A 27,102-nucleotide genomic window follows, 5' to 3' on the forward strand; every position below is an offset into this window, starting at 1 on the left:
TATACACTTCTGTACACCCGCTGTCGATGTTTCCTTTTTTTGCGTGCTTTTGAACTTTTAGCAAAGTGGCTATGACGCTTGCATAATCTTTTGCTTAAGCTCCTTCCAGTTGGACACGCATGTTCGCGTAAGACGTGTCTTGCAGGACGGGCCAGAAACTCACAGGAGGCCGACATTTATAGGACAACAACTACAATCTGTGGTTGACATTTACTTCCGGGTAGTGCGATTTCACAGTGGAGCATACTGGAATATTTCCCAGCAAGGGCAGTAGATTTCAGATGTGCTGCTGAGAGCTCAGGTCACACCAGATTCCAAGGTGCGAGTGATGCTATCTCAAACAGGTAGGCATGTTGCCAGCCACTACAACATTATGAATGCTATTTGGCTCAGAAAGCAATTTTTCTTCCTCTGAGAACCATCACGCTGAATAGTTTTCAAAGTAAAATACTTAAAGGGCTAACTCTGTTTACGTTTTAACTTGCGCAGATTTTTTTTTATAATGGAACGATTTATTCGGAATGGGTGATGCTTAAAGAAACTCTGTTGGGGGGCACAATGTACATACCTATATGGCGTTTCAGCGCTCTTCATCCCCATGATTAATTTTCTGATCAATGCACTGGTCACCATTGTGTATTAGTGACTGGCACATAATGCGATTTTGTGAAGCTGTGTGACTCGATCGCATGCGTCCATGCATTTATTGTCTGCGTAAAACACAGTGAGTGAAGTGGAAAAGTATTTAATTCAGGGAGTCAGTAGTCCTATGTTCTGTTGAACAAGCTGAGCAGCATGTTTTCCCATGTGAGTGTTTAGTATGTCTTGTAATTATTAGAGCAAATGTATTGTTTAAAGCACTGACCACGGTAGTATGTCTCCGTATGAATCCAACCCACCCTTCGATCTGCTGGAGAAAGGATGCTGCAGAAAACAGTTTATCAACCTGTCTGAGACTGACAAAGGGGAGGGGATGAACTTTCTTACTTACCAGAAAAAGTTTATCTGCAAATATAAATATGTAACTTATAAAATATATCACAGTCTGACATAGTTATTATGAATCACGTTCATGTTTGCAAAGTAAGAATTTAGTGTGTGAGGCAGAAGTACAATCCTGTCTAGATGTACTTCAAAGAAATGTTTTTAACTCTAAGAAAAAGCTTCCCTGCTATTACCTCCTCTCTGTGCCCTCCACTGCCTCTCTGTGCCCACCACCACCTCTCTCTATGCCCACCACCACCTCCTCTCTCTATTCCCACCACCACCTCCTCTCTCTGTGGCCTCCACCACCTCCTCTGTCTGTGCCCTCCTCCGCCTCTCTCTGTGCCCTCCACCGCCTCTCTCTGTGCCCACCACCACCACCTCTATCTGGCCCTCCACCACCTCCTCTCTCTGTGTCCTCCACCACCTCCTATCTCTGTGCCCTCCACCACCTCCTCTCTCTGAGCCCTCCACCACCTCTCGGTCCCCTCCAGCTCCTCTCTCTGTCCCCTCCAGCTCCTCTCTCTGTGACCTCCAACTCCTCTTTCTGTGCCCTCCAGCTCCTCTCTGTGCCCTCCAGCTGCTCTCTGTGCCCTCCAGCCCCTCTCTGTGCCCTCCAGCTCCTCTCTCTGTGTCCTCCAGCTCCTCTCTCTGTGCCGTCCAGCTCCCCTCTGTGCCCCCAGCTCCTCTCTCTGTGCCCTCCACCACCTCCTCTCTGTGTGCCCTCAAGCTCCTCTCTGTTCCCTCCACCTCCTCCTCTCTGTGTGCCCCCAGCTCCTCTCTCTGTGCCCTCCACCACTTCTTCTCTCTGTGCCCTCCACCACCTGTGCTCTCTATGCCCCCAGCTACTCTCACTGTGCCCTCCAGCTCTGCTCTCTGTGTCCCCAACGACCTGCGCTCTCCAAAAAACAAATTATACCTTTTATTCGCTGGTGCAGCAAGAGGTTAATCAACTACGGTAGAACACTGATTGGCTAGGTGGCCTCACTTCCATTTCTGACTGGTGGCCTCTGCTTGCCGCTGGGCGTGTCTGGTTGGTGGCGACGGTGGACAATTGATCATTTAGTTGCTTGACTTTTGTGCTGCGGGCTACCGCAGTTCAAGGGGCCTTTTGTGTACGATGTATGCGAATTTAGGGGAAATAGGGAGGCTTTGTGCAGCCTCATACTTGATCAATTCGACACCACGTCCTAATTCCTGTTCATTTAAACACTGCCTGTATTTCCAGCATATTATTCGTTTAGGGCTAAATCAAGAAAATCAGCTTGTGTGTTTTCTAGGTTTAAAATGTAAGCAAGTTTAGAAAAGGCATATTTAATATTATGGAAGTGCTAACTAAAAGTCAACAAACCATTGTCCAGCTCGAGCCAGGTTCAAGGTCCTTCTAAAACCTTGAGGCCAAAGCGAGCCGAGATTTCATGGTAGGGTATGTGTCCCTCCCAGTAGGTAGCGCTGCTGGCTCTAGATAATGGCGAACTAGGTTATGATCCAGGCCTTGGCTCACCATCGTGTAAATCAGTGCAAAATATTGGCATAGCCAATAGGTCTCGCTTTTGGGACCTTATAAGTATTTAGTTATGAGGCACAATATCCTTGGTGCAACATCAACCGTTGCATGGATAAACACTTATAAGGTTCCAAGGCGAGACCTATTGGCTATGCCAATGCTTGTTTAATAAGACTAGCAGTCAAAAGTGACGCACAATTCAGAGTGCTGACCAATAGATAAAATTAGGACTATGACATTTTAACAACATTGTAAAGTATGTTCAAAATGAGTTGTATTTTTAGTTCTATATAGTCTTGCTGATAATTCTTTCTTTTTGCAACTTTTCCAGGGTTTAGGTCAACACAGTCTAGAACAGCATGAACAGAAGCCAACTGGATGTTGGAGGTGATGGTAATACTTAATTGTTAATGTCTCTAAAAATGTTCGAGGAGGTTATTTTTCCGGTGTTGCACTGCAGGAGTTGAAAGTTTCAGAGCAGACCATTTAGGCATTTCAGAGACAGAATAGACTAAATGGAAAGCATAGTTGGTTTATATTTGCTTCATGTAAGGAAAAGAAACAAGCATTGGCAAAGCCAACAGGCCTCACCTTATGGATCCACTGACTTTCCCAATGTTTTTTGTCAACGCCGTATAGCATCCCCTATGCTCTGTGGCATAGCTAAAGAGAAAAAAGCCTTAGATGCGTCAGGCACCTAAAAATTAGGCCACATGATCGTCTCTCATGAAAACTCACCTTGTTTTCTGTGGGCATGTGACTCGAGCTTTGAATAAATGAAAAAAACACCCATGTGCAATTTAGGCAGAAATAGTACACAGACCCCTTTGCCATAACAAACGTTTGTGAAAGTTGAATTTATTCAGAAATCCAGCGGTTGTGGCTCACATAGATTTTTGTATATTTTAAACAAAAATTGATTCTGTAGATACAATGCAGCAACTATGTAGAATTTCATATGCAAAAATACTTTACTGCTATAAGCTAACCTCCTTCAGCCCATGTAAATAAAAATAAAAATCTATTTCTTTCTGGATGGTGGGTTCCGTTTTTAAAAGCTCTTCTTTTTTCTGGTTCTCATCACCCCCATCAGCCCATCTCTTCACTTCAATGAAGTTAAAAGAAACTGGAAAATTAGAAACGCCTTCTTATACAGATATCTGCTATTCCTGTTGGCTATTTTAATAAATGTGATCTTGTACCCTTGCAATCCTGTTCCCCCACCTGAGGTCAGCAGTCAGTATGAATTAGTAAAAGGCGCGAAGAAAAGAAAACACTACAAAAATGCACACAGTCCTCTTTTTCAAGACAAAAACAAATGCATAAACATGACACACACATCCACCACACCCCCTTCCTCCCAGCGCCAACAATGATTTCCTCCACTTACCTGATCCATGAGGGTGAGTGCTGGTCACAGTGGGCCACTAGATGGGTGCTCCAATTAGATTGGGCAAACCAGGCGGGAGTTTGCAGTTCAGAATGCCCTGCAGTGCCTCCTGTCCAGCTGCTTCTAGTAATGCTGTCACGCTCGTGCAGCACAGCTATTAGAGAGCTGGCAGTTTTTAAAGTGTACAGAGCAACACAAGCACACCTGCATCCGACAATGACTGAAGTTGGTAGTGGGCCCGACCATATGCACGTCAAATGTAGGATTTCAATTCAGTGCAAGGTCATTAAAGAAAGAATGCTACGCACTTTTAGTCAGCTCTACGACATTGTGGGAATTTGGTTGGAACTTTCCCAGCTTGCCTCAGCCCAGCTCAGCCATGAGCCCACCCTCAGCCATGATTATCCAATAGAAATGACACGTGAAGGGCAGGCGTGCACTGCTAACCTCACAAACATGATGATGATGCACATTCAACATGCCTGGACCAGGGTGGGCCATCGTGCGAAGACATATCAAGCAGAGACCAAGGAGGACAGGTACATTTTGTTAAAAATTTCCGGGCTTGCCGCCCAGGGGAAAAAAATCTTATAGACATAAGTGCCAGGGCTGAGCGCCAGAAACCACCGGCACAAATTAAGCACTGGAAGGGATGCATATTCCCCAAGACTTACTTAGGACTGTGATTCCTATTTGTCAGCATGCACAGCACAGACCAGCCCCACAGATGGTGAGAGGCCAGTTGGAGAAAGGAAAATTACCAGCGCAGATAGGGCAGATGAATTGCCTTGGGCCCATGCCAAATGATCAAGGATGTGCTTATTCAGCAGTGTATGGAGAGATAGTCAGGAGGGGGACTGCCCCAGCCCTTCTTATTGAGCAAGGGGAAGGAGAGTTTGACTCCACTATCAAGAATCCATAGGTCAAGGTGTTTTATTGGTTGCTGTGTGTGTGCCTCCGCGGGGGGGGGGGGGGGGGGTGCTGTACTTTCTATTATTTGGGAGGACGAAGCAATACAGAGCCCCTGTGCTATGGCAGGCGGGAAAGTTTTATTGCCATGAATGGGGGTGTAGGGAGACGGGAAGATCGTCATCCCAGTCCTGCTCGTCACATCTTCCCATATGTTTAACGCAGTCCTAGTGGGCGTACTCAAATAAGCATTGAGGGGCCTGACCTCCTTGGGTTTCCATATTACATCCCAAATCGTCCGCCCAACAAATGCCCTATCCATATGGAGCCAGTGTTTATCTGAATCCCTCGTGAACCATTCCGAAATCACTCTAAGTTGTTCCACTTTATACTATGATGAGAAGTTTGGAAGTGCGAGCGCTTCCTCCCGTTTCGGCATTGTCAATATTTCATTCGATAACCAAGCTCTAAGAGTCTGCCATATAAAAGATGTGAGTTGGAAGTGCAAAGTAGCCAAGAATTGTTTGTCTACTTCTACCGGGAGTCGCCCGGAAGAGATACGGCACTCTGGAAAGCACCAATATTTTATGAACGTTTATTCTGCCTAGCTAGGTTAAATACAGGGGGGACCATCTCTTCAGATCTTGTTGTAGTTGGCGAAGTAGGTGTGGGTAGTTAGCTTTGTAAAGATCCGTGACCCGAGTGTAATCTTGATACCTAGGTATGTAATCTCTTTGTGTGTTATCCGAAAGGAAGTGTCGGCGACTATACCCATTTCCCCTGTTGGGATTGTTAGGTTGAGAAGGAATGATTTGTCTAAGTTCTCTTTAAACCCTGCTGGTGGTTCGAACTCTCGTAGTTTCTGTTGTAGGGCTGGCAATGAAGTCTGTGGAGAGCTGAGCGTCAAGAGCACATCGTCTGCAAACTATGAGATCTTGTGGTTGTCTGACCCAAAGGGAATCCCTGGAATCCCTGGAGAAGATTTATCCCCACCGCCAAGGGTTCAATACTGAGTGCAAAAAAAGGAGGGGGACCCTCCTGTTGTGTCCCTCTTCCCAATGAAAAGAAATCTCAGATCATTCCGTTCACCAATACTCGCAAACGGAGATTAGCATAATTTGCTTGGATCATTGTAATGAATTTGTCCGCAAAGCCAAATCGTCGCTAGATGGAGAAGAAGAAGGACCAGTCCACTCGGTCAAATGCCTTTTCGGCATCTAGCGCCAACAGAATAGTTGGAATCTTCCTCTTCTCCACTTTCTCAACCTGGTGTACCACCCGTTGTAAGTTATTGTGAGTCTGCTTGCCTTCTTCCGCATTCAATAACATATGCAGTAATACTGCTAAATGTACAATGTAAAGTATTCCCTGATAATATGTGATGCAATGTCAATAAGGAAAATAATAAAAATTATGTGTTAAAAAAAAAGAAGAGTCTGCTTGCCTTCAATAAACCCCGATTGGTCAGGATGTATCAGATCAGGCAGGATCTTTTCTAATATATTAGCCAAGACCTTGGCTAATATAGCTTTAAGTTTAAACTGATCAAGGCGATTGGGCGGTAGGAGGAATATAAGCCAAGATCCTTCCCAGGTTTTAGAAGCACTGTAATTAGTGCCTCCTCCATGGAGGGAGTGACCACCTTAGTATCTGTGAATGAGATAAACAGTGTTGTTAGATCCGAAGTCAAATCCGGACTAAATGTTTTGTAAAACTGAGCTGTAAGCTCATCTAGGCCTGGGGATCTCTGCAGTTTTTACAAATCTATCACTATCTCGACTTCCTCCATCCTAATTGGTACGTTTAGGAGTTCTTGTTGGGCTGGTGAGATTGTAGGTAGCTCAGATTCTGCTAAATACTGGTGTGTCTTTAGCAAACAGGGTTTTATAGAATCTTCTAAAAGCTTCTGCCTTGCCACCTTCTGTCTGTGTCACCGTTCCCTCCGCTCCACGGATGGCCCCTATATATTATTTTTCCTGCTTTGCCAGTAGCTGTCAGGCTATTTGGGATCCCACCACATTACCTCTCTCATATGTAGATGTTTTCAGTTGTAAAAGGGTGAGTTGTGATCTATTAGAATATATAGCTGCCAGTTTACCCCTGAGGGCTGTCACCTTACACTGCAGCTGAAATGTGGGTGAGTCCTTGTGGGCCCTTTCGCCCTGTGATAGCTCAGCTTCTAGGGTCAGGTGCTCCTTAGTTTTTTGTTGCATGAGTAGAGTCATCAAGTATATGCATTTCCCTCGCTCTACCACCTTAAATGTGTCCCGGTGCATGGCATAATTAGTATCCTGGGGTGGGTTTATATGAAAGCAGTCTCTAATTGTGGATCTGAATTCATCTCTAAATGTGCCGTCTTGTATCAGAGGAGAAAATATCACCTACGTAGTGATGACTTCAAGCCTGGCCAGTTTAGCACTATTTCCACCAGATCATGGTCTGAGATGGACATTGGATGCATTTCAGTAGAGACCACGTTTGGCTGAAGTGTCTGACTAACAAAAATATGGTCTATTCGATAGTACGTCTTATGTGAGTGAGAGAAAAAAGTATAATCTTTGGTGATGGGATTGAGCATGCGCTATGCTTCAACCAGACCCAACTGTGTTACTGCCTGCTTCCCCTGCTGGGTAACACACCCCAGTGCATATGCATTGGGGGTGTGTGCTATCCATAGCTCACATGAGATTAAAGTTTCCCAAGACAACTATCTCCCCCCTTGCAAAGCCTTCCGGTTGGTCAAAAAAAGAGAGGAGAAATTCCTGCTGATTTGAATTCGGGCATATATCGTAGCAAAGGTGCATCGGCAGCCAGGGAGATTCCCTTTGACCATTAGCATCCTACCTTCCTTATTGAATTTAACTTTCATAATCTGAAATTTAAGAGAAGAATGAAATAGTAGTGCCACCCCATTGTGTTTTGAGGTTATTGATGACTTATAAATCAATAGATAGGATCTGTGCCGTAGTCTATGCTCTTCAGCATGTTTCAAATGGGTTTCTTGTAAGGCCAAGCCCGTGATACCTAGTGTACTTACAGAATTTCCCACTTTTGTGAGGGGAGTTGAGACCCTTGAGATTCCAGGTACCCAATGTAACTGCCATGAGGTTACTTATCTGTTGTGGAGATATAAAGGAATATTCCTACAACATTCATCTTTATACAGTCCCTCCTGTCCATGCATCTCGGGCTTTCCCGTGCCTCCTCTCCACCCCACACTTCTCCCCTGCTGTCCTTGCATCAGTTCCATGCGTGCACAGATACAAAACACTAAACAATGTATAAAAACTACTAAATTGTGGGCCTTGAGCCCCATTAAGGATCAAAACACTTATCTGTAAGTACATTCAACAGGGTATCGTGGTCCAGATCCGCAGTCCCACTGAGTCCAATTCTTCACCAGCCTATAAAGTTCAGACTTGCCGAGGAGACCAGACCAATCCGCCCAGGGGGTCACCTAGAGATTCTCCCCCATAAGCACAACACCTCCCCCTCCCCAAGCCAGAGCGAGATCAAAGACTGCAAGGGGTAATTAGAACGGAGTCCTGACAGTGTTTGAGTTGAGTCTGATAATCTCATTGTTTTATTCCTTCTTCAGAGCCTTCATCCCTATAGAGGGAGTCCAAAAGACTGATGGAAAGTCTCTCATTTCACAGTACGACAGCCCTTGCATTGGTGTTGCCACTGCCCCCCGGATACGGCACGCAGCAGATCTGCTGTTGGCTCCTTTCATTTTCTAATCTAATGTTGAAGATTAGGAGTTTCTATCCCCAACAGTTCTGCTGCGCCTTCCAGCTCCGAAAAATTGTATAATTTGTTTTGGTATTCAAAAGAGATGCCAAAGGTCTATCTATATCTAATTTGGTTTTTCCAAAGATTTTCGGTGACCGGTTTAAGATGTATTTATCTTGTCAAAGTAGCATGGGCCACATCCAGGTAGAGGGTACATGTGGTTTCCTGGAACGATATGGGCTCCAGCTTACGAGCCTCTAGAAGAATCCTCTCCTTTACCTTAAATGATTGCACTTTGGCTAATACATCTCATGCACGCCTGTTGAGTCTTGCATTTTGCGGTCCCATTCGATGGACTCTTTCCAGCTGCACTTCAGGGTGCTGGTCCCCCAGGATGTTGGAGAACAGGAATACCACGAAGGCCTCCATTCACCCCCTTTCGCCAAGCCCTGGATGCAAATAATATTTTGCCTGGAACAATTTTCCAAGTCTTCGCATTTAAGTATCGTGCTGTGTAGCTGGGCTCGGAGATTACTTGCTTCAGCTTCCAGAGGGGTCAGTCTGTTCTCCAGATCAAGGTATTTCGTTTCAAATTCTAATGTTAAGGCCCCAACGGAATCCACGTCAGCTTGGAGAGAGGACAGGCAAGAGTTTATGTCACTTCTCAAGGCCTTTCTTAAAGTCTCTTAATGCTAGTAGATCTTCCTTTTTGAGTGCCATGTTGCTTCCCACATTTACTTGCATAGCTCCGGCTGGTTGCGTAAAGTAACTACTAACTCTATTCGCTTGTACTTTTTTGGGGGGCATAGAAGCTATTGGAGCGGATATTCCCCCTTCACTCCTGCACCCCACAGGGTGTCTTCCAGGCCCTCCGCCCCCTGGAGTTCATAGTCGAGTCTTGGGCGCCATGACAGGCCCAGCTACCTGGTCCAGGAGTTGCTCCATATCGATTCTTAGGTCCGCACCAGCAGGGTAGGAGCCCCCCACCCCCCTCAGTTTACGCGCCAGCAGCTCGCCTCGATTCCGCCCGGCGCAGGCCCCTCCCTCTGCCGGCAATCAGTAAAACTCAGCGGGACAATGGGGGGGCCTCAGTGGATTAGATACACTTGGCCATGATGGTTGGCCACACCCCCACTGCTCAATTTTTGTACCGTCTGCACTTGAATCTTATTAAATTGACATGGGTGGGCAAGCAGCCTTGCATCTCCTGGGAGATCCTAAATCTGCTGCTCACTCAGGGCGGGTTGGGTGCCCCGAATATATTGTTATATGCACTTTGCGCACAGGAAATGTGCAAAACTCCACCATCTTTATACAACATCTATCCCGCTCAATCGCAATCCACAACTGCCACTCTTGCTGGGCGTGGGCGCCTGAGTGTATGCCCGTGGACAAGATCTCATGACATTCTCTGACCTCTATCTGGGAAATCAATACATACCACGCTTCAGGGCTTTTGTTGCATCACCCCCCCTGCCGTACACTACACAACACATTCCTGGCTCCTCCGCTGACACTTTCAACTCTTGAGCATATACTCAGAAATCCATTACCATGCAGGCTTGTCTCCCGTCTCTATACCGACATGCAGACCTCTGCACCGGCAGCCAGCTCAGCCGCTCGCACCGCATGGATGTCTGATACGGTTCCATCTAGCACTGATGCACAATGGTCCTACTGTTGCAGCCAGATAACATCCCTCTCACCCAACTATAGGCTGAGATTGATTAATTTTTAATTTCTACACAGTCTATACTGGACCCCTGCACAACTATTCAAAATGGGACTCACTGAAGATGCACGTTGTCAGAGATGCGCATCACCCCAGGCCACCTTTATACATCTTACATGGGGATGTCTGAGGGTGGTGGAGTCCTTTCAGCTATATAAGAAATTACTGGTCACTACCTGCCCCGCACTCCCCTGGTGGCCCTCCTGGATTATGTCAAAGATGCCCCGGATTGCGATCGCCGATTTAGCACCATGCTCCTCCTACTAGCTAAGCGCAGAGTGGCCTTACACTCGGGCTGGCGTACTGCTCCCTTCACATCCACCTGGTTACAATATGTGACATACTGTCAGGGGCAGTTAACAACATTTTGGGAACTGGTGCCCATACAATCATGCCCCAAAGAAATGTGAGAACCATTCCTCACTTACCTGCTCCACAGGGATTCCACCTTACTTCCATTGCCAGAGACAAACCCCGGAGATAGCCACCCACACACTGTTTTGACTGCCTCTACACCCATGACTGCAACGAGGGATCCTGGCAACTCACCACAGCTGACACAGAAGTATGAGCAGGCCACCTCACTATCATCCTCTCCTTCACCCTTGATGGTTACATATATGATCCATTGATGATGGACATGTTCTATTGTTAATGCTTAATTGGGCGACAAGTGGAGGGAATATTCTCTTTCATTGACATTGTATTATGTAACTATGTGATGCCGTGCTTCCCTACTGATGCCTTCTCCCTCCCCTACTTTCCCCTCTCATAACTGTCATCTTTGTATTGTGTTTGTTTCAAATTAAATGCCAATTAAGAACCATTTTAAAAAAAATGATGGGTTCTTAGCCCATCGCAAGATGACAATAGGTCTTTTTGCCAACAGAGAACTCGCTTTGACTGGTAAGTGAACCTAAAAAAGACGACGGATAATATTTGTCTGCATATCTTTAATGAACATAGGTAGTAAGTAATGTACCACAGTACAAAGTAGAAGGGATAATTCAAGATAGTGTATTGTTCTCTACTAGAGTAGTGCAGCTCTATTTTATGCTCAGGGACAAACTAAGGTTTTCCATAGCTTATATAAATTAAACACAGATAACCAGGATAAAACATTTTGCCTGGACTTTTCTCTTTTGTCGTACTTTTTTTACAATCTGACAATTGCAACTGAATGCCTCTGCCATACACTGAGTGTGTTCTAAAGGGTAAGCTCTTAGAAAGGAAATAATGATAGGCTCAAGAGCTGTTTGAAAAGGAATGCATGTCTTTCAAAACAATTCCATTTGTAGGACAAGATTGTTTGCAAGTGTAATATAAGTATGACGAATTCTTAACCTTAAAAAGTAATAAGTACAATTAATGTTCTGCTCCATACCTCATGGTAATAATCCATAATTCCTTGAAGTATCTTCTTTAAGTTATTTGCCTAAATGAAAGAGAATACATTATATCTCTATTAACCTTTTACACAGCAATAGCTTTTTTGACAATTAATTCAATTTACAAAAGTTAGTTTAAAATGCAGATGAAAAATGAATTCATCAATAACTATTTATTGCATCAGTTATCATGTATGTATTCAATTGAACTGAATTTATTCAACGCAATAAATACCCCGAAGGGTGTCCTGGTGCTAATGGGCTTCATTTAACCATACATCAAATGTAACGAGAACACAGGTATACTTTTGTTAAAATTTCATTATGAAAACCAAAATGTGAATTTGGGAGATGGCAGAATGCAGGGCATAAAGGGCCTTATTTAAAGTTTGACAAAGCTCCCTCCTTGACAAATTTGAGGCTCGCCTACCTCATTTAGTGAAGCACATGCTTTCCACTGGCAAAGCCTCTGCTGTTCTGCTGGTGGAAACCCTGGACCTGTCAGTCATGGCAGTGGCCCCTCATGCTTAGGGTGAAGCGACAATCACCAGATTTTCCTTCTCGGACCACCATAAAAGGCATAGGGGTCCTAGACAGATTTAACAGGTACAATGTGCAGAGAGAAAACTGTGTGTGGTTCAGAGACATTGATTTTTTGTTTATAATTCCAATGCTCTTCAGTTTTTAAAGATCTCAGCAAGTGGGTGCATTTCTAAATTAGGAGTGGAGGCCCCAGTCTCCGATGACCTCATGTATTTGGGCAAAAGTCATGGCAGTGTATATTGGGCCAGTGTTTAGAAAAGTGGCATCATGGTGACAACAGGTAATGGCAGTTCATCATGTGGCAACACAAACATTCTCCTTAACCCCCACTCTGCCTTTATCCATAACTGGGAAAGGTTTGGTTGACCTCTAACCCTCTAGGCATTGACAAAGGACAAGGGAGGTTTTTTATCCCTCTCCCCCACCCAGGAGAAGTGCCACAGCTGACTGCGGGTCCAGTGTTGGACAAGGAATGCCATTTCGACTGACAGCACCTCATGTTTCAACTGTATTTGCCAATATACTGCACCACAACTTCAGGACAAACTGGAAACATTGTGACAGCTTGACCGCCAAGGCAATGTGAATAAATATGCTACAAATGAAAAGGAAAGGCAACAACAGTGTAATGGGGCCTTCAATGTAGACACTATGCTAAAGAGTTACACAAGGAACTGAACTCTCCCCAGAAAGAAGCCTACAGCAGAAAGAAAATAAGCATTTTCAGAGCCAGTAGGTTTGACGTCTGTCGAGTGCATGCACACAGACAAAACAATATACACATACACATTAAGATACAACATACATGTACAGAAAAATGCAGACAGGGCAATATAACCAAATATATCTATTTACATACACACAAACACATGCATGCACTCACATAGACAGTCGAACCAGCAAAGTAATCAATCAGGTCTTGAAGAGCGCGGCTTGTCACCCCCGGCAGTCTCTAGTCGCTGGTGGATGGTGCGAGCCTCGGACGGAGGGAGGTGGCAACCGCAGAGACAGGTCTTGAGCTTCTTCCTGAAGTCCTTCAGCGATGGGGAAGAGAACAGGTGGAGGGGAAGGTCGTTCCAGGACCATGAAGCGAGGTAGGAGAAGGAGCGGCCTCAACAGCAAATGAGGAGGATGCGTGAGATGTGGGACAAGGCGAGGGTGGAGGATCGGAGCTATCTAGTCGGTCTGTGGAATGTCAGGCGGTCATTGATATAGGCAGGTCCAGACTTTTGGAGGGCTTTCTAGGCGTGCGTAAGGAGCTTGAATAGGCATCTTTCCTGGACGGGAAGCCAGTGGGTAGCTTCTTCTGTGGAGATCGAGGATGAGTCTTAACGCCGAGTTCTGGATAGTCTGGAGGTGGCCCAGGAGTTGTTTGGTGATACCGGCGTAGAGTGCATAGCCGTAATTGAGACAGCTGGTGATGAGAGCCTGGTTGGTGGTCTTCCTGGATGCGACGTGTATCCACCGGAAGATCTTGCAGAGCATGGAGGGTGAGGAAGCAGGCCAAGGAGACAGCTTTGACCTGCTGCTTCATGGTCAGACGAGTGTCCAGGATGATTCTGAGATTGCGCCTATAGCTGGCACCAGGCCACCACGTGGCATCCCATGGGGAAGGCTTACTTCCGAAGATGATGACCTCCGTCTTTTCTGAGATGAGTTTGAGGCAGAGGGTATTCATCCAGGTGGCGAAGTCGGTCATGGTGTGTTGAAAGTTGGCTTTTGTGGTGACGGCTTCTTCTGTGAGGGATAGGACGAGCCGGGTATCGTCGGCATAGGAGATGATTTGGAGTTCATGGGTGGGGCTGAGGGAGGATGCCTGGGGGACGCCACATATGATGTCTTTGGGTGCAACTGGAACCCATGTACAAAGATCTACAGAGAACTATGCATAACAGCCACAAAACAGTAATGAGCATCAGTTCCCCAAGTCTCAGCAAAGTTCAATGGCCCTAGGTATTGGGCTCATCAATGATCAAGGGCATTAATGTGCATTACGTTCTCCAGTCACTAGTGCATTTTGAAGGTCCACGCACTACTGATCCTTCATTGTCTAGGTGGTTGTGAAACTGAATGGCCCAGGCAGTAACGAGCAATAATAACAAGCATCAATATTATCTCAAGGCTGTAATGAACAGCAATGGCCTGGCAGAAATGAACATCAATAGTTCCAGGCAGTAATGAGCCTCAATGACTCCAGGAATTAATGAACACCGATGGTCAAAACGATAAGGGGATCAACTGCCAGAGACAATAATGAACATCAATGGCCGCACACAGTAATGAACATCAATGTCTGCTGGAGGTATTGAATAGCAATGAATTGCAATGATACCAATCGTACGACTGAAACAAAATGGGCCAGTTCGTCATTAACCTCAATTCCCTCAGGCAGTAAAAAAACCTCAATGACCTCAAGTAGTGATGAGAATCAGGGGAATAGGCAATAACGTACACAATTAAATATTGGCCCCAGGCAGCAGTATGCAGCAATAGCCCCCGGCAGTAATCAGCTTCCAAGGACCCAGGAAGTAATGAACATCAATGGCCACAGGTAGTAACAGCAAGCATCAACAGCCACAGGCATTAACAAACATTAATGCCTCCAGCAGTGATAGGACTTAGTAGCCAATGACATTCAATGGCCCCAAGATGAAATAACCATTACTAGTCCTAAAGGGAGATGACCATTAATGGTCCGAGCAGTAATGCTCATTAATGGTACCAGGCAGTAGGATCCACCAATTACCTCAATCCAAGCAGCAATGACCTTCAATAGCCTTAGACAGTAATGAGTATTAACGGCCCAATACATTAGGTGCCCCAAGCTGTAAAAGCATACATTTCCCAGGACAGGAACAAGAATCAATACTGGTACCAGACCAGAACAAAAGCTTGAGGCAGCATTGATAATCAATGACTCCAGAGAGTAAAAGGTTTCAGTGGTCTTAGGCTTTTGAGTCTCACTGGCCCCGTACACTGATGAACAGTAATACATTAGTGCATGTTTTCCACCATGAAGACATTTAAATTCATGCCAGTCATCACGCTCTAGGCCAAGTCTCACCCTAGCAACCTCAACATAGTCAGCAGGGCATCTTCACTGGTGTTATCCTCTACCAACCAAGAGCAGCCTTTATGTTTCCCACCCTAAAGATCATTCAAATAATGCCAGTTTGGCAATCTTTCCTGAGCCTCACCTGACTTGACCCTTCCATTTGTACAAAGCAGAAGCAGCATCTAATCTTTCCACCATTAAGATATTTAAAAACAGGACAAAAGATAAACCCTATACTAATTATTATCCTAGCAGCCCCAGTAGTGTCACCATGGATTCCATGCCAACATCAATCACTAATAAGGAGCAGCCAGGACACCCACAAAAAAAGTGTCCAGGTCCTGCTAGCACCCACAATGTGTGGTCATCGGGGAGCCGGCAGTGGCACTGGGCTCCACTCGCGGCCCCAACAAAAAAAGTCAACGGGACACCCACAAAAATAGTAATAAAAAAATATACATATATATGACAATAATAAAAGAGTGGCCAGAGCTGCCCATTTATTATTCACTGCTCCGCAAAACAGGACCCCATAATGCCCTTTGTGAGCTAATTTAAATATATTTTCATGCATGGTGGTGTCGTAATCTGGGCACGTGCACCAGCAGTATTCTTTAAGTGTTGTGGGGTACTGCAGGGAGTACAGCAGCCCTCCAGAAATACTTAAAATTAACCCTAAGTTTACTTGGGTCTATATAACATGATCACAGGAAAAGTTGATAATTTGTAAGCACTCCCAGAGCTGGGGGTTTGCTCTTCAACTTGGCAATGTGGGCACCCCTTGTGATTGGTTTAATGGCTTAAGGACCGTAAAAAAGACTCACTCTTGTTTAATATTGTTTTATTTAATAATGTTTATTGATATATATTGTAATGACCCCTTGACAAAACATGTAGGCCTTCCTTTTATATGCTGACAGTGACTTACACTACAAAATTTCACTGAAAAAAAACAAGGTTAAAGTGACAGTTATAGTTAGGTATTAAAAAAAAACTTAGAAATTCGCAGAAAACCCCCCCAAAAAACTTCGAAATTTACTGAAAAAAACAAAAGGTAAAAGTGATGTTATAGTTAGATGACAATGCCAGTTGCAACATAGGTGAAAATTCCAGTTGCTACCTTATATTTGAAACTAAATAAACCACTGAAATTTACCAGTTATAGTTAACTGAAGTAACTATAACTCGAGCACAGGAACAACAATAACTCGTGCCCTCGTCATGCTCTACTTGTACACTCAGAGTTCAAGTTATAGTTACTTTTCCATTTAAAATTTACCCACTATTTGCAAAGTGGGTAGCTATGGATTTTGGGCCCTAGCTCATTCAGCACCTAGGGAAACCTACCAAACCTGTACAATTTTTAAAACTAGACACCCTGGGGAATCCAGGAATTGGTGACTTGCATCGCTCTCACCAGGTTGCTTTACCCAGAATCCCGTGCAAACCTCAAACTTTGACTAAAAAACACATTTTCCACAATTTCTGTGATGAAAAGTTCTGGAATCTGCGAGGAGCCACAAACTACCTTCCAACCAGCAATTCCGTAAGTCTTCTGATAAAAATGGTACCTCAGTGTGTGGGTTGGCCTAGTGCCCACAACAGGAAAGACCCCAAATTACAACGTGGAAACATCAGCATTTCCTATCACATAAATTATCTGATTTGGCAATGGGGGTAGCAGCATTTTTTTTGACTGGGATTTACAGCCACCCAGGGAAAGCTAGCAAACCAGACATTTATGAAAAATAGACACCCAGGGACATCCAGGATGGTATGCCTCATGTGGATTCCACAATCTTTTCCTACCCACAGTGCCCTGCAAACCTCAAACTTTGCATAAAATTGCAAATTTTCCTTGCATTTCTGTGATGTAAGCTTCCGGAATGAGCAGGAATCCACAAAATTCCTACCACCTAGTGTTCTCCCACTTGTCTCGATGATTATTTTACCTCAGTTGTGTGGCTCGTCCTAGTGCATGCAACAGGCAAGCATCAAACCAACTCTCATTGACCCTAGTTTGATTTGTGTCTGTAGGGGGCACTAGGAACTTTAGTCTTGAGGGGCAGAAAGACAGTTGGGGTCATATTGGAGGTGGAAGGTAGGCCCGGTGTGTGGCCAGGCCTTGTAGCAATAAACAAAAACTCCCTGGTGTCTAGTGGGCTTTCTGCTATCCCTGCCGGGCATATTGGAGTTAAAGACCTCTTATCTGCCCCCTGTAGTGGAAACTATTGTGGCTCATTTGAGGGGAAGGGCTAAGCTCAATGCTTAAGCGGGCCGAGCCCACCCATTGTTCCTCACAAAAAATAATTCCTTGTGTCTAGTCGGTATTTTGCCACCCTGGGACAGATTGGAGGTAACAACCCCGGGGAGGAGGATGGGGGGGGGGTGCAGAAATACATTTGGGCCTGGTGTAGAAGGGAGCATTAACCCATTGCCAGGGGGGGCACTTTCCCCTGCAAATATAAACTCTGTAAGTCTAGTGGGCTTTCTCCCCACCGCCAGGGAACAGATTGGAAGAAAGCATCTCCAATCTGCCCCTGATGGGGAGCAGAAAGCCTGCTGGGGTTATCTGAGGGGGGTAGGGACTAGCACAATGCCTAGGTGGTCCGCCCCCACCTATTTATGTATCGTATCCATACAAATGGGCCTCGGGCAGCACTAGCCCAACATTCACTGAAACCTGATTTCCACAAATTGTCATTTGTGTGCAATATAATTTTATCAGCAAAACTGTATGTCTGTGGAAATTTAAAGGCCATTTTAATGGAAAATTTGCGTTGTCTGTAAATGACAGAGCGCTACCACACAATGTTTTAGTTACATAAAAAAACGGCCATTTCATGTCCATTAAAGCTAGGTCTGTTGCACAAGTTAGTTACTATAAAAATAGGGTTGTGGTTTCAAAATGTTTGGAAAGCACTGTCCCAGTGCATTAATACCAGCAGTCACAGAGAGACAAAAAATAATTTCACAACTTTCTACTCTTCAGCCATCTCCAACCCACCTACTTGAATCTAAAATGTCTGCTACTATTGAAATGCCCAGAAGGTAATTCTCGTGCTTTAAAATGACAGCTGCTCCACAGCTAACAATCTCAAATTTTCCTGCTAGTAAGATGATAGCTCTGGTACCTCCTGACTCATGGCCGCTGAAGCAATGCAAACAGGGTCACAGAGTTAGGTGGCTGCTCTTAAAAACAGGAGAGATCAGAATGCCAGGGATGGAGAGAATGGAATTTGGCAATGCCGCTAAAGTAAACGACTCAACATGCCTTCTGCTGAAGAAGAGTCTATCTGTCTGCTGCAGGTGTGTTCTACTGCCTATATCATTCACTCCATGTTGTAGGCCTTTGCACCTCAGGAGATTTCATTCAGGTAAGTCCTGAACAAATATGTCCATCAATGACCTGTTCAATGAAGGTGCATGCCTTGTGTCATTTTGTACCTTTTGAGGTACGACATGTCACTCACAGGATACTCCACTTTTCCGCTTCCAGACAAACAACCCGAACAGCCATCATTTACAGTTTAGACGTGTTTTGACAACATTAAACTTCTGAAACATAGCTGTTGGTACAAATAACCTTTCTGATCTAGTTCATATAATCAGTCAACAGTTCTAGATACCTTTATTCTCCAGTTGTCACCAACTTCATCTTTAATACGGTTTCGCCAAGAATCATCAAACCAGGCAGAATCTCTATAGAGGGATACAAATGAGGCAATAGTGAAATATTTAGAATGCCATCTACTAAACCGTTCTAACTCAATCATGACATACATGAGTTGTTCATTTCATAAAACAATGTATACATACACATATACACAGTAAATTCACGTTTTTTATTCTGAAAAAATATATACTTCACTTTATTTAAAGATATCCCCAATTAATGCCACTGCTGTAGATGCACAAAGGTTTCCAGACTCACTATATATGGAAAATATATAATTTCTCATAATACATTTCAAAGAGTGGGAACCCTAAAAATTAGTTATCCAGTCAGATTCTCTGATCACTGGTTAATTAGCACCTCATTTAGCGGTGGGTGGTAACAGAATTAGCGAGAAATTGACAAGACAGTTCCCTCACCTCGCGATAGCAAAGATTTTCCTAGCTTCATTGGTAAGAAACCACTGTTTGGACCCAACATGTACAAGAATAGCTTCAGATGATATTACCTATTTAAGGAGGCAAATGTGGCACCATTCCAACAGATGATTTTCCTGTCTGGATCTATCATGCAATGGCAGTGCCAGATAGGAAAAAGAAATTTCCCCACAAACTAGGATAAACTCTCAATATTTGGGGAACAAGAGTTATGTTATTTCCAAGGACCTGCCGCCCACTCTCTGCCACCTGCAGTTACTGAGACAAAAGCCGCTTTGGAGAAAAACATAAGTAATTCCTCAACTTGGTGGACCTGTTGCAGGTGGGTAGCAGAGGCAATGCCGTCAAACACAAAATCAGGCTATTATACATTAAGTATGACAGTGCCCCTAAACCACCTGTCATGAAAACGCATTGTCCTTTGTAACCAACCCCATTTGCCTATCTATTACATTCCAAGCAATGAGCTATCCAAAGTCAGCTTTCAAAGTATCTCACTCATGCAGTCAAAATAAAATTTTATAGCAGTAAAAAAGTCTTCACAAAAAACACTTTATTAACATAGATTAGCATTTTTTGGTTCTTACTACAGACCAGATACAAATAGTATACCACAATAATCAACTTAATACTTTCAAAATAAATCTTTCTCTGAGGCAAGATACTTTTCCATGCCATATTGTACCAATCAAATCAAAGTAAAAAAAAACTAACTTACCTCTTATAGCACATGTTGCTATGCCTGGTATACGCAGCACCAGTCACGGCCGGCATTAATCGCAGGTGAGGGGGCGGGGATTGCGAGGGGACGGTTGAGAAGGGACGGTCGCGAGGGGAGGGTCGCGAGGGGAGGGCTGCGCAGGGAGGGGGGATAAATTAAATAATTTTTAAAAAACGTACCTGTGGGCCGGGTGGGTCCCGCGTTTTCTCGGCGCCTGCTCCTGCTCTCCTCCGGCAGGAACAGGAAGCATGCAGCCTCCCTCCCCTAAGCCAATCACGTTGTGATTGGTGGGGAAGTCGCCCAGCCAGGGGCTTACAGGGAGGACATTTTCTCCATGTAGGCTGCATTGCAGCCTCCATTGAGAAAGGGCAGAGTGCGCATGACTGCTTTGGGCGGCCAAAGAGGGCCGTCCAAACAGTCATCGCGCCCTCAGGAGTGGGCACACCAATCCTTCCCTACTCACAGAGCAGCCCCGCCCACCCGGTACCAAATCCTTCTGCTTTCTCGCAGTGCGAGAAGCAGAAACATAAAATGGTAGTAATTATCATTTTATGTTTCTGCTTCTCGCACAGCGAGAAAGCAGTGGGGTGACGCTCCTCCACCCTAGCGTCGGAGGCGTCCTTGAGCAGCACATTATCAAATGGGAAACTTATGCGGAGGCCAGAAACATTACTTTTTAAAAACCTGGACTGTAATCATTATTTAAGCAAGGTTAGGGTACTTTCAGACAGTAATTGGTTTGGAGTCAGAATACCTGATCAATAACTGTCTGACAGTGCCTCCCTTGGCTCTTCCTTCACAGTTATCCGTCATCATCGTACCGATTTCAAAAAGGGGGACAACGATAATCCACAGTGCTACCGTTCAATATCGCCCATAGATGCTGTTGTGAAAGTGCTGGGAAGGATTAAACAGGCTCTTATCGAGGGTAGACGTGAACAATATATTGTCCGAGGTCCAATATGGTTTTCAGCCGGGGAGGTCGACCACTGATCAGTGTGCCATCCTATAGCTACTTATAAACAAATACACTGTTGCTCAGTCTGGCTCGTTGCATTTAGCATATATAGACCTCACATTGCATGCAACAGGGTAAATTGTAATAAGCTCTGGGATCTGGCGCTATCAATGGGGGTGGACCCAGAAATAGTTTCACTCCTCTAGAACATCCACGCCAGCATCTCAGCTGCAGTAAGGTACTCTCAAGGGTTGGAGTTCACTGAGTCTTTTGTCATTAGTAGGGGTGTTCGCCAGGGCTGCATACTCATACCTTTTTTGTTCACCCTTTATATTAATGGGCAGTGACGGTCCGTGTAGGGCGTTTTACCGGGGCGGTGACGTGGCACAGAGGAGGGGCAGGGTGGGGGGTTGCAAAATGCGGCATACGGCTGAGTTCAGGTAAGTAACGAAAAAAATTAATAAAACGAATTTCGTTGCGCGCGCTGCATTGCCAAATGCGATGCAGCGCGCACAACGAAATTAGTTTTATTAATTTTTTTCGTTACTTACCTGAACTCAGCCGTATGCCGCATTTTGCAACCCCCCACCCTGCCCCTCCTCTGTGCCACTTCACCGCCCCGGTAAAACACCCTACACGGGCCGTCACTGTTAATGGCTTGGAACAAGCTTTGGTGTCAGCACAGGTGGACTGCCCAAAGGTAGGTACAAGACCATTTCTGGTTTTGTTACATGCCGACAATACGGTGCTTATGGTACGCACTGCGGTGGGTTTGCAGTCCTTGTTGGACAGTTTCACCACCTATATGGATAGTCTGGACCTGGCTGTTAATTTTTCCAACTCATATGTTTTGGTAACTGGCCCTCGGTCCACACGCTCTAAAACCTTCAGGGTTGGGAAACACATTCTAACCAAAGTCCCAGCTTTTCCTTACCTGGGGGTATTTTTTTATGCCAAGTTGAGCTGAAACCCCCTGGTGGAGGGCAAGACCTGTGATTTGACACAGACCACAGGTGCAGTTGCCAGCTTTGCCCAGAGGTTGGGCTTGTGGCCACCGGCTACCCTAATTAAACTTTATCAGTCTAAGTGCATCTCCAAGGTGTTATATGGATGTGAAGTCAGGGGCCACCGGTGGGTGGACAGGATTCAAATAGCGGAAAACACCTTTTTGAGGCACAACTTGTGGGTTCCGCAAAGCACACTGACATTCTCGGTGCACGAGGAGCTGGGTCTCAGATACATTAGTGATCTTATTGCTCCTAGTCCACTGCTTTGTTGGGTTAAGAAATGGACTGGCAAAGACTTACAGCTTAACATGTTTATTTTGATGGACTGTTTATCTCTTGACCACTCTCTTCCTCAAGAGTGTGGAGGCGAGAACATGCTAGTTTGAGGAAACCATTGAGGGACCATTTATGAAGGGAGCAAGAGGATGGTGTGTAAAACAGTGATTCACACACAAAGTGACCAGTAAATCGAAATTAAGCATTTGCATATGGTGATAGGCACACCAAAATGCAATCTACATTTTCAGTAATACGCACACTGAAAAATGTAAGGAACTTGGTGTGTCAACTTGGTGTAACGCACAATTATTTTTCAAAGGATTAATAAATTCTCAACCTAAAATGACAATCATATGTGCCTATATATAAGTTACACATATTTTTGTTTCGGAGATAATTGTGAGTTATACTAAGGATCTGCATTACAAATAGAACACTATAGCCACTTAAAATACTGAGAAGGATTATTTATTAAACAAATATGGCAGCAGCAAGCATGTCACAATCTCCATCATGTTTACATGATGTGGGGTAACCCTCATTAGCATGGAAGAATTGGATACAATTATTTGAATCATATTAAATAGCAATTTGGGGTGAAAGGTTTCAGCTGTACGCAAACACCACACACTGTCACAATCTGAGCATGCAAGGAAGGAAAACATATGAAAATGTTCTAGACCCAGTAACTAATAAAGATGAAGGTGAAAATGAGACACAGATATATATCACATTTTAATAAAAAAAAAAAAATTAGAGAAATATTTTTGTGAAAAAGTGAATGTAGTATTAGAAAGGCACACATTTTTCAGTAGAATCCAAGGCAAACAAGAAAAAGTAACTAATTATATTGCTGAATTAGCAGGTTTATCTAAAACATGTGACTTTGGAGGGCTAAGCAAATCGTTAATATGGGATTAGTCAGTGAGATGTACTAGCAATTTGAAAATCCAAGAGAAATTATTGTCTAAACATCCCGGTTTAAAAGAAGCTATTGACATTGCAAAAAGCATAAAAGAGTGTGTGAAGGAGAACTACCAATGTGTAACACAATTCAGAACAAAGAAAAAACAGTATGCATGCAAGAAAGATATTCACAAATAATAGGTTGTCAAATTAAAATGTTATAGATGTGGAATGCCAAATTAGGTAGCAAATTGCAGAACATATATTGCACGCAATGCTGTGTGTAGAAAATGTAACAAGAAAGGGCATATCGCCAGAATGTGTAGAGAGCAAGAGGCAAAACCAATACATAAAGTATATAGAAAATGAAACAAAAAAATAGGGGCAAATTCTCAAGAACGAGTGATAAGTACCGCAAAATTAGCTTAACGCAACTCTTCACATCGCAGTCTATCGTGGGAAAATGACGCCGTGTCAACGTGATATTTCCAACACGGCGGTAACGTGCGATAGCCCCACGATAACGCGTCAAATGAATGAGTTAAAATCAACACGACGCCGCAAAAACCCGAAACACAAACGTGAAAATAGTAGCAATGACGCCAATCGCGATACAAAAATCAGCGAAAACCAGCCACAGGCCTGCAATTCCCACGCGTCATGCGGGAAAATGCACTATAAAACTAGAAAAAAAACATACAAACAAAAGCCAAACAACAGCGAAACACAATGGAGGTAGCCGGAGCAAGTATAGAGGACAACCAGACCCTCACAAGCCCCACGGAGGACCAGCCTGGGACCTCGGGGTCAGCGAAGGGCAGGGACAAGAAGAGTAGAAGAAGCGGTTCAGTCCGCAGGAAAACAGGATCCTGATAATGGAGGTGATAGAACACCATCAACTACTGTTCATCACCTCCACTGTGTCACTGGGAATCAAAAATGGAATATGGCAGACCATTGTGGACAAGGTGAATGCAGTCAGAGTGCTGAAGAGGACAATGGAAGAGGTCAAGAGGTGCTGGAATGATGTGAAGCGCAAAACCAAGCAGAAACTCGCAAACAACTGGAAGGCAGCAATGCAGACTGGAGGTGGAAGTCCAGCGCCACAGGAGGAGCTGGACGAGATGGAGGAAATGGTGTCCACAGTCATCAGTGCGGAGACGGTGGCAGGAGTTGGGGGCCTGGACACTTCTCAACATGACCGGACAGAACAGCAACAGGGTGAGTAACGACCAGGGACTGGGGGGACGGGAGGAGATGGGCACAATGGCACACATGCACAATTAAGCATGGCACATCTGCGGACAAACCATGCCCTAGACCCCCAAGTCCCACCAAGAGACCAATGCACACAAGTATGCAACATCTCAGCACTGCATAAGCACAGTAGCTAGAGGCACACCGCATGTAAGGGATAAGGGGCAACTAAATCAGAGCTGCAGGGGCGACTCAGCCCAAAATGTGGTACACACACATTACATGCAGAGCACATCAACATTGACAACGATGTGGTACAAACCGCAACACGTCCACAACAGAACCGAGGACACAACTGGTGCCGCATGTGTGTATAAACTGGACAATCACATTTGGCATAGCAGGGAAATGTGAGATGATGATGTACAAGTACAAACACACATCTGTGATGTTGTCGAAATGTCCACTGTCCCGCATCAAATAGGCAGCTCCCCTCAAACACTCACAATGTACACTGTCATGCAGTCTGAATGTAAACATGTACAATGCATCAACATACATGTGAACACAATGTTAAATTGCATCTCCCCTTTACATTGCAGGGACCACTCACAGTCCCTAACGAAGACCAACAGTCCGCTCCATGCTCTCCAACAGACCATGGCTGACATCTCTAGAGTCCTGACTCTGCGACAAGAACGACTGACCAGTCAGAGTGGCTTCAGCGAACTCGCCCGGGAGTTGGGACACATGCGGAGGATCATGAAGACCATGGAACGGACGCAGGCGGAAAGAGCAGCTGCCACGGCTGCACACCAGCGAGAGGTAGCTGGGTCCCTAAATGCCCTAAAGACCCTCCTCATGGCATTGCTGCCACAAGGCCTGGCCCTGATGCAAGCTGCTGCTACCACCCCATCCACATCTTCGGCCCCTGGTGTGTCAGTGCCACACAGTGCTGGAGACAGAACACCACCACCCACATGTGAGGCACATGCAACAGCAGAGGCCGAAGATGGGATGAATCTACCTTCGTGGTCAGGAGGAGGCAGTAGCATTCATCTCCGCCATGTGGCCTGTTTCTGCTTGGTTCTGCCCTCTGCATCATCACCTTCCACTGTCCCTCGATGCACTCTGCAACACTCACCTTGGACCTCGACATGGACTGTCATATTCTGTTTGGCCACCAGTGACACAGGTATCAGACTGCAGACTGAACTCCTCCTCTTATGATGTACTTGTCATTCCCTGAAGGACTCTGGCTGGCCCTCCACGGGCCAACAATGTAAAGTGGGGTTTGCATGGCCCTGTACTGCTCCAGCTGCAACACTCCACTGAGTGTGCAATAAACATTCATGTCAATACAGATGTGTCATGTCTATGATCTTTAAAGTGTGGAAGTATGGATGAATGTAGGGTCAGTGATTTCCCTTTACGTGGGACTTGGGTCACAGGGTGACACATTGCTGATTGCGGTCCGGGTGGCGACGACACTACAACAGGGACACATCCATTAGTTACTTCCTTGTCCAGCCCAGGATGGAACCACGCCCAGAGCCCCGGGGTCATTATTCACACCCTTACGCTGGACTGGCATACGCCAGGACAGCCCACTCCGCTTACGCTCGCAGGTGGGGACAACAACTCTACAAGTCCCAGGTCTTCCCTGTAGGGATCTGCTGTTCAGAGGTCTAGTTGTCAGCATGCCACAGCCACTCCCTCACGGCTGGTTTACACCCACACCACACCAATCCAGCACAGACGTCACAGGACATGTGACACTGCCAATAAAAAGGGCGGAGTGCACGTGATGGGCGCCATATCCACTTTCTAACTGGATGTCTCCGTGTGGTTATCATTCATGCATGAGGGCCTAGGGCCCTGCCACCTCACATTGCCCAGTGTTGGGGGTGACATGATGGCATACGCACCACGGGACTCAATCATAAGGGGTCCATGGCTTGCGGTGCACAGACTTGGTGGCACCGGATACACTGCGGCAGGCACAGGCACACCGCCACAGGACATTGTCTTTCAGTGCACTGAGGTAGGAGCACCTAAAGTGCTGAGCGGGTGTGCAGCCTGCGATGATGCGCCATCCTGGCGGTCCTGACTGGCAAGGATTAGTGTTAGCCCTGCTGTATTCCGCATTGTAGGCCCGAGCCAGCGGGCAGTGCGGGCCTCCCTCCACGTGGCGTTGCCTCGCGGTTCACAGAGTTAGTGGCACCTCAAGAGCTGAGCGGGTGTGCAGCCTGCGATGATGCCGTGTGCAACTGTATGGACTCTGCCATTCATGTCTCTGGAAACTGTTTCAGATGAGGGACCTGTGGGACTGCAGTGTATACCGGTACATGGTTGGAGACACACCGGTGGCAGCAGGTGAACAGTGAGGCCTGGGTCTGCAGTGTCAGCACGCTCTCTCCCTCTCTTCCTCTCTCTCTCTCTCTCTCTGTCTCTCTCCCTCTCTCTCGCTCTCTGCCTCTGTCTCTCTCTCCTTCTCTCCCTGTCTCTCTCTCCCTCTCTCCCTCTCTCTATCTCTCTCCCTCTCTTTATCTCCTTACCTCTATATCTCTCTTTCGCTCTCTCTCTCTCTCTCTGTACTTTGATGAGCGCATGATACACCTTCTTATCTAGATTTCTGTCTTGCAGGCGGTGACTTAAAGAATGTCCTGAGAAGACTCTTC

General features: G+C 45.4%; 1 protein-coding gene across 1 annotated transcript in view; it reads right to left on the reverse strand.

Moving 5' to 3' along the window:
- Window positions 1–27,102, reverse strand: part of HOOK1 (hook microtubule tethering protein 1) — an 859,473-nt gene that overhangs the window by 674,160 nt on the left and 158,211 nt on the right. The window contains exons 3-4 of the mRNA XM_085602484.1: window positions 18,870–18,942; window positions 11,639–11,689 (exon numbers count right to left, since the gene is read on the reverse strand). Of these exons, the coding sequence (XP_085458610.1) occupies window positions 11,639–11,689; window positions 18,870–18,942 (124 nt within the window). The remainder of the gene's footprint in view (window positions 1–11,638; window positions 11,690–18,869; window positions 18,943–27,102) is intronic.

This window comes from Triturus cristatus, chromosome 4_2, assembly GCF_964204655.1.
Source record: "Triturus cristatus chromosome 4_2, aTriCri1.1, whole genome shotgun sequence".
In the NCBI taxonomy this organism is placed as follows: Eukaryota; Metazoa; Chordata; class Amphibia; order Caudata; family Salamandridae; genus Triturus; species Triturus cristatus.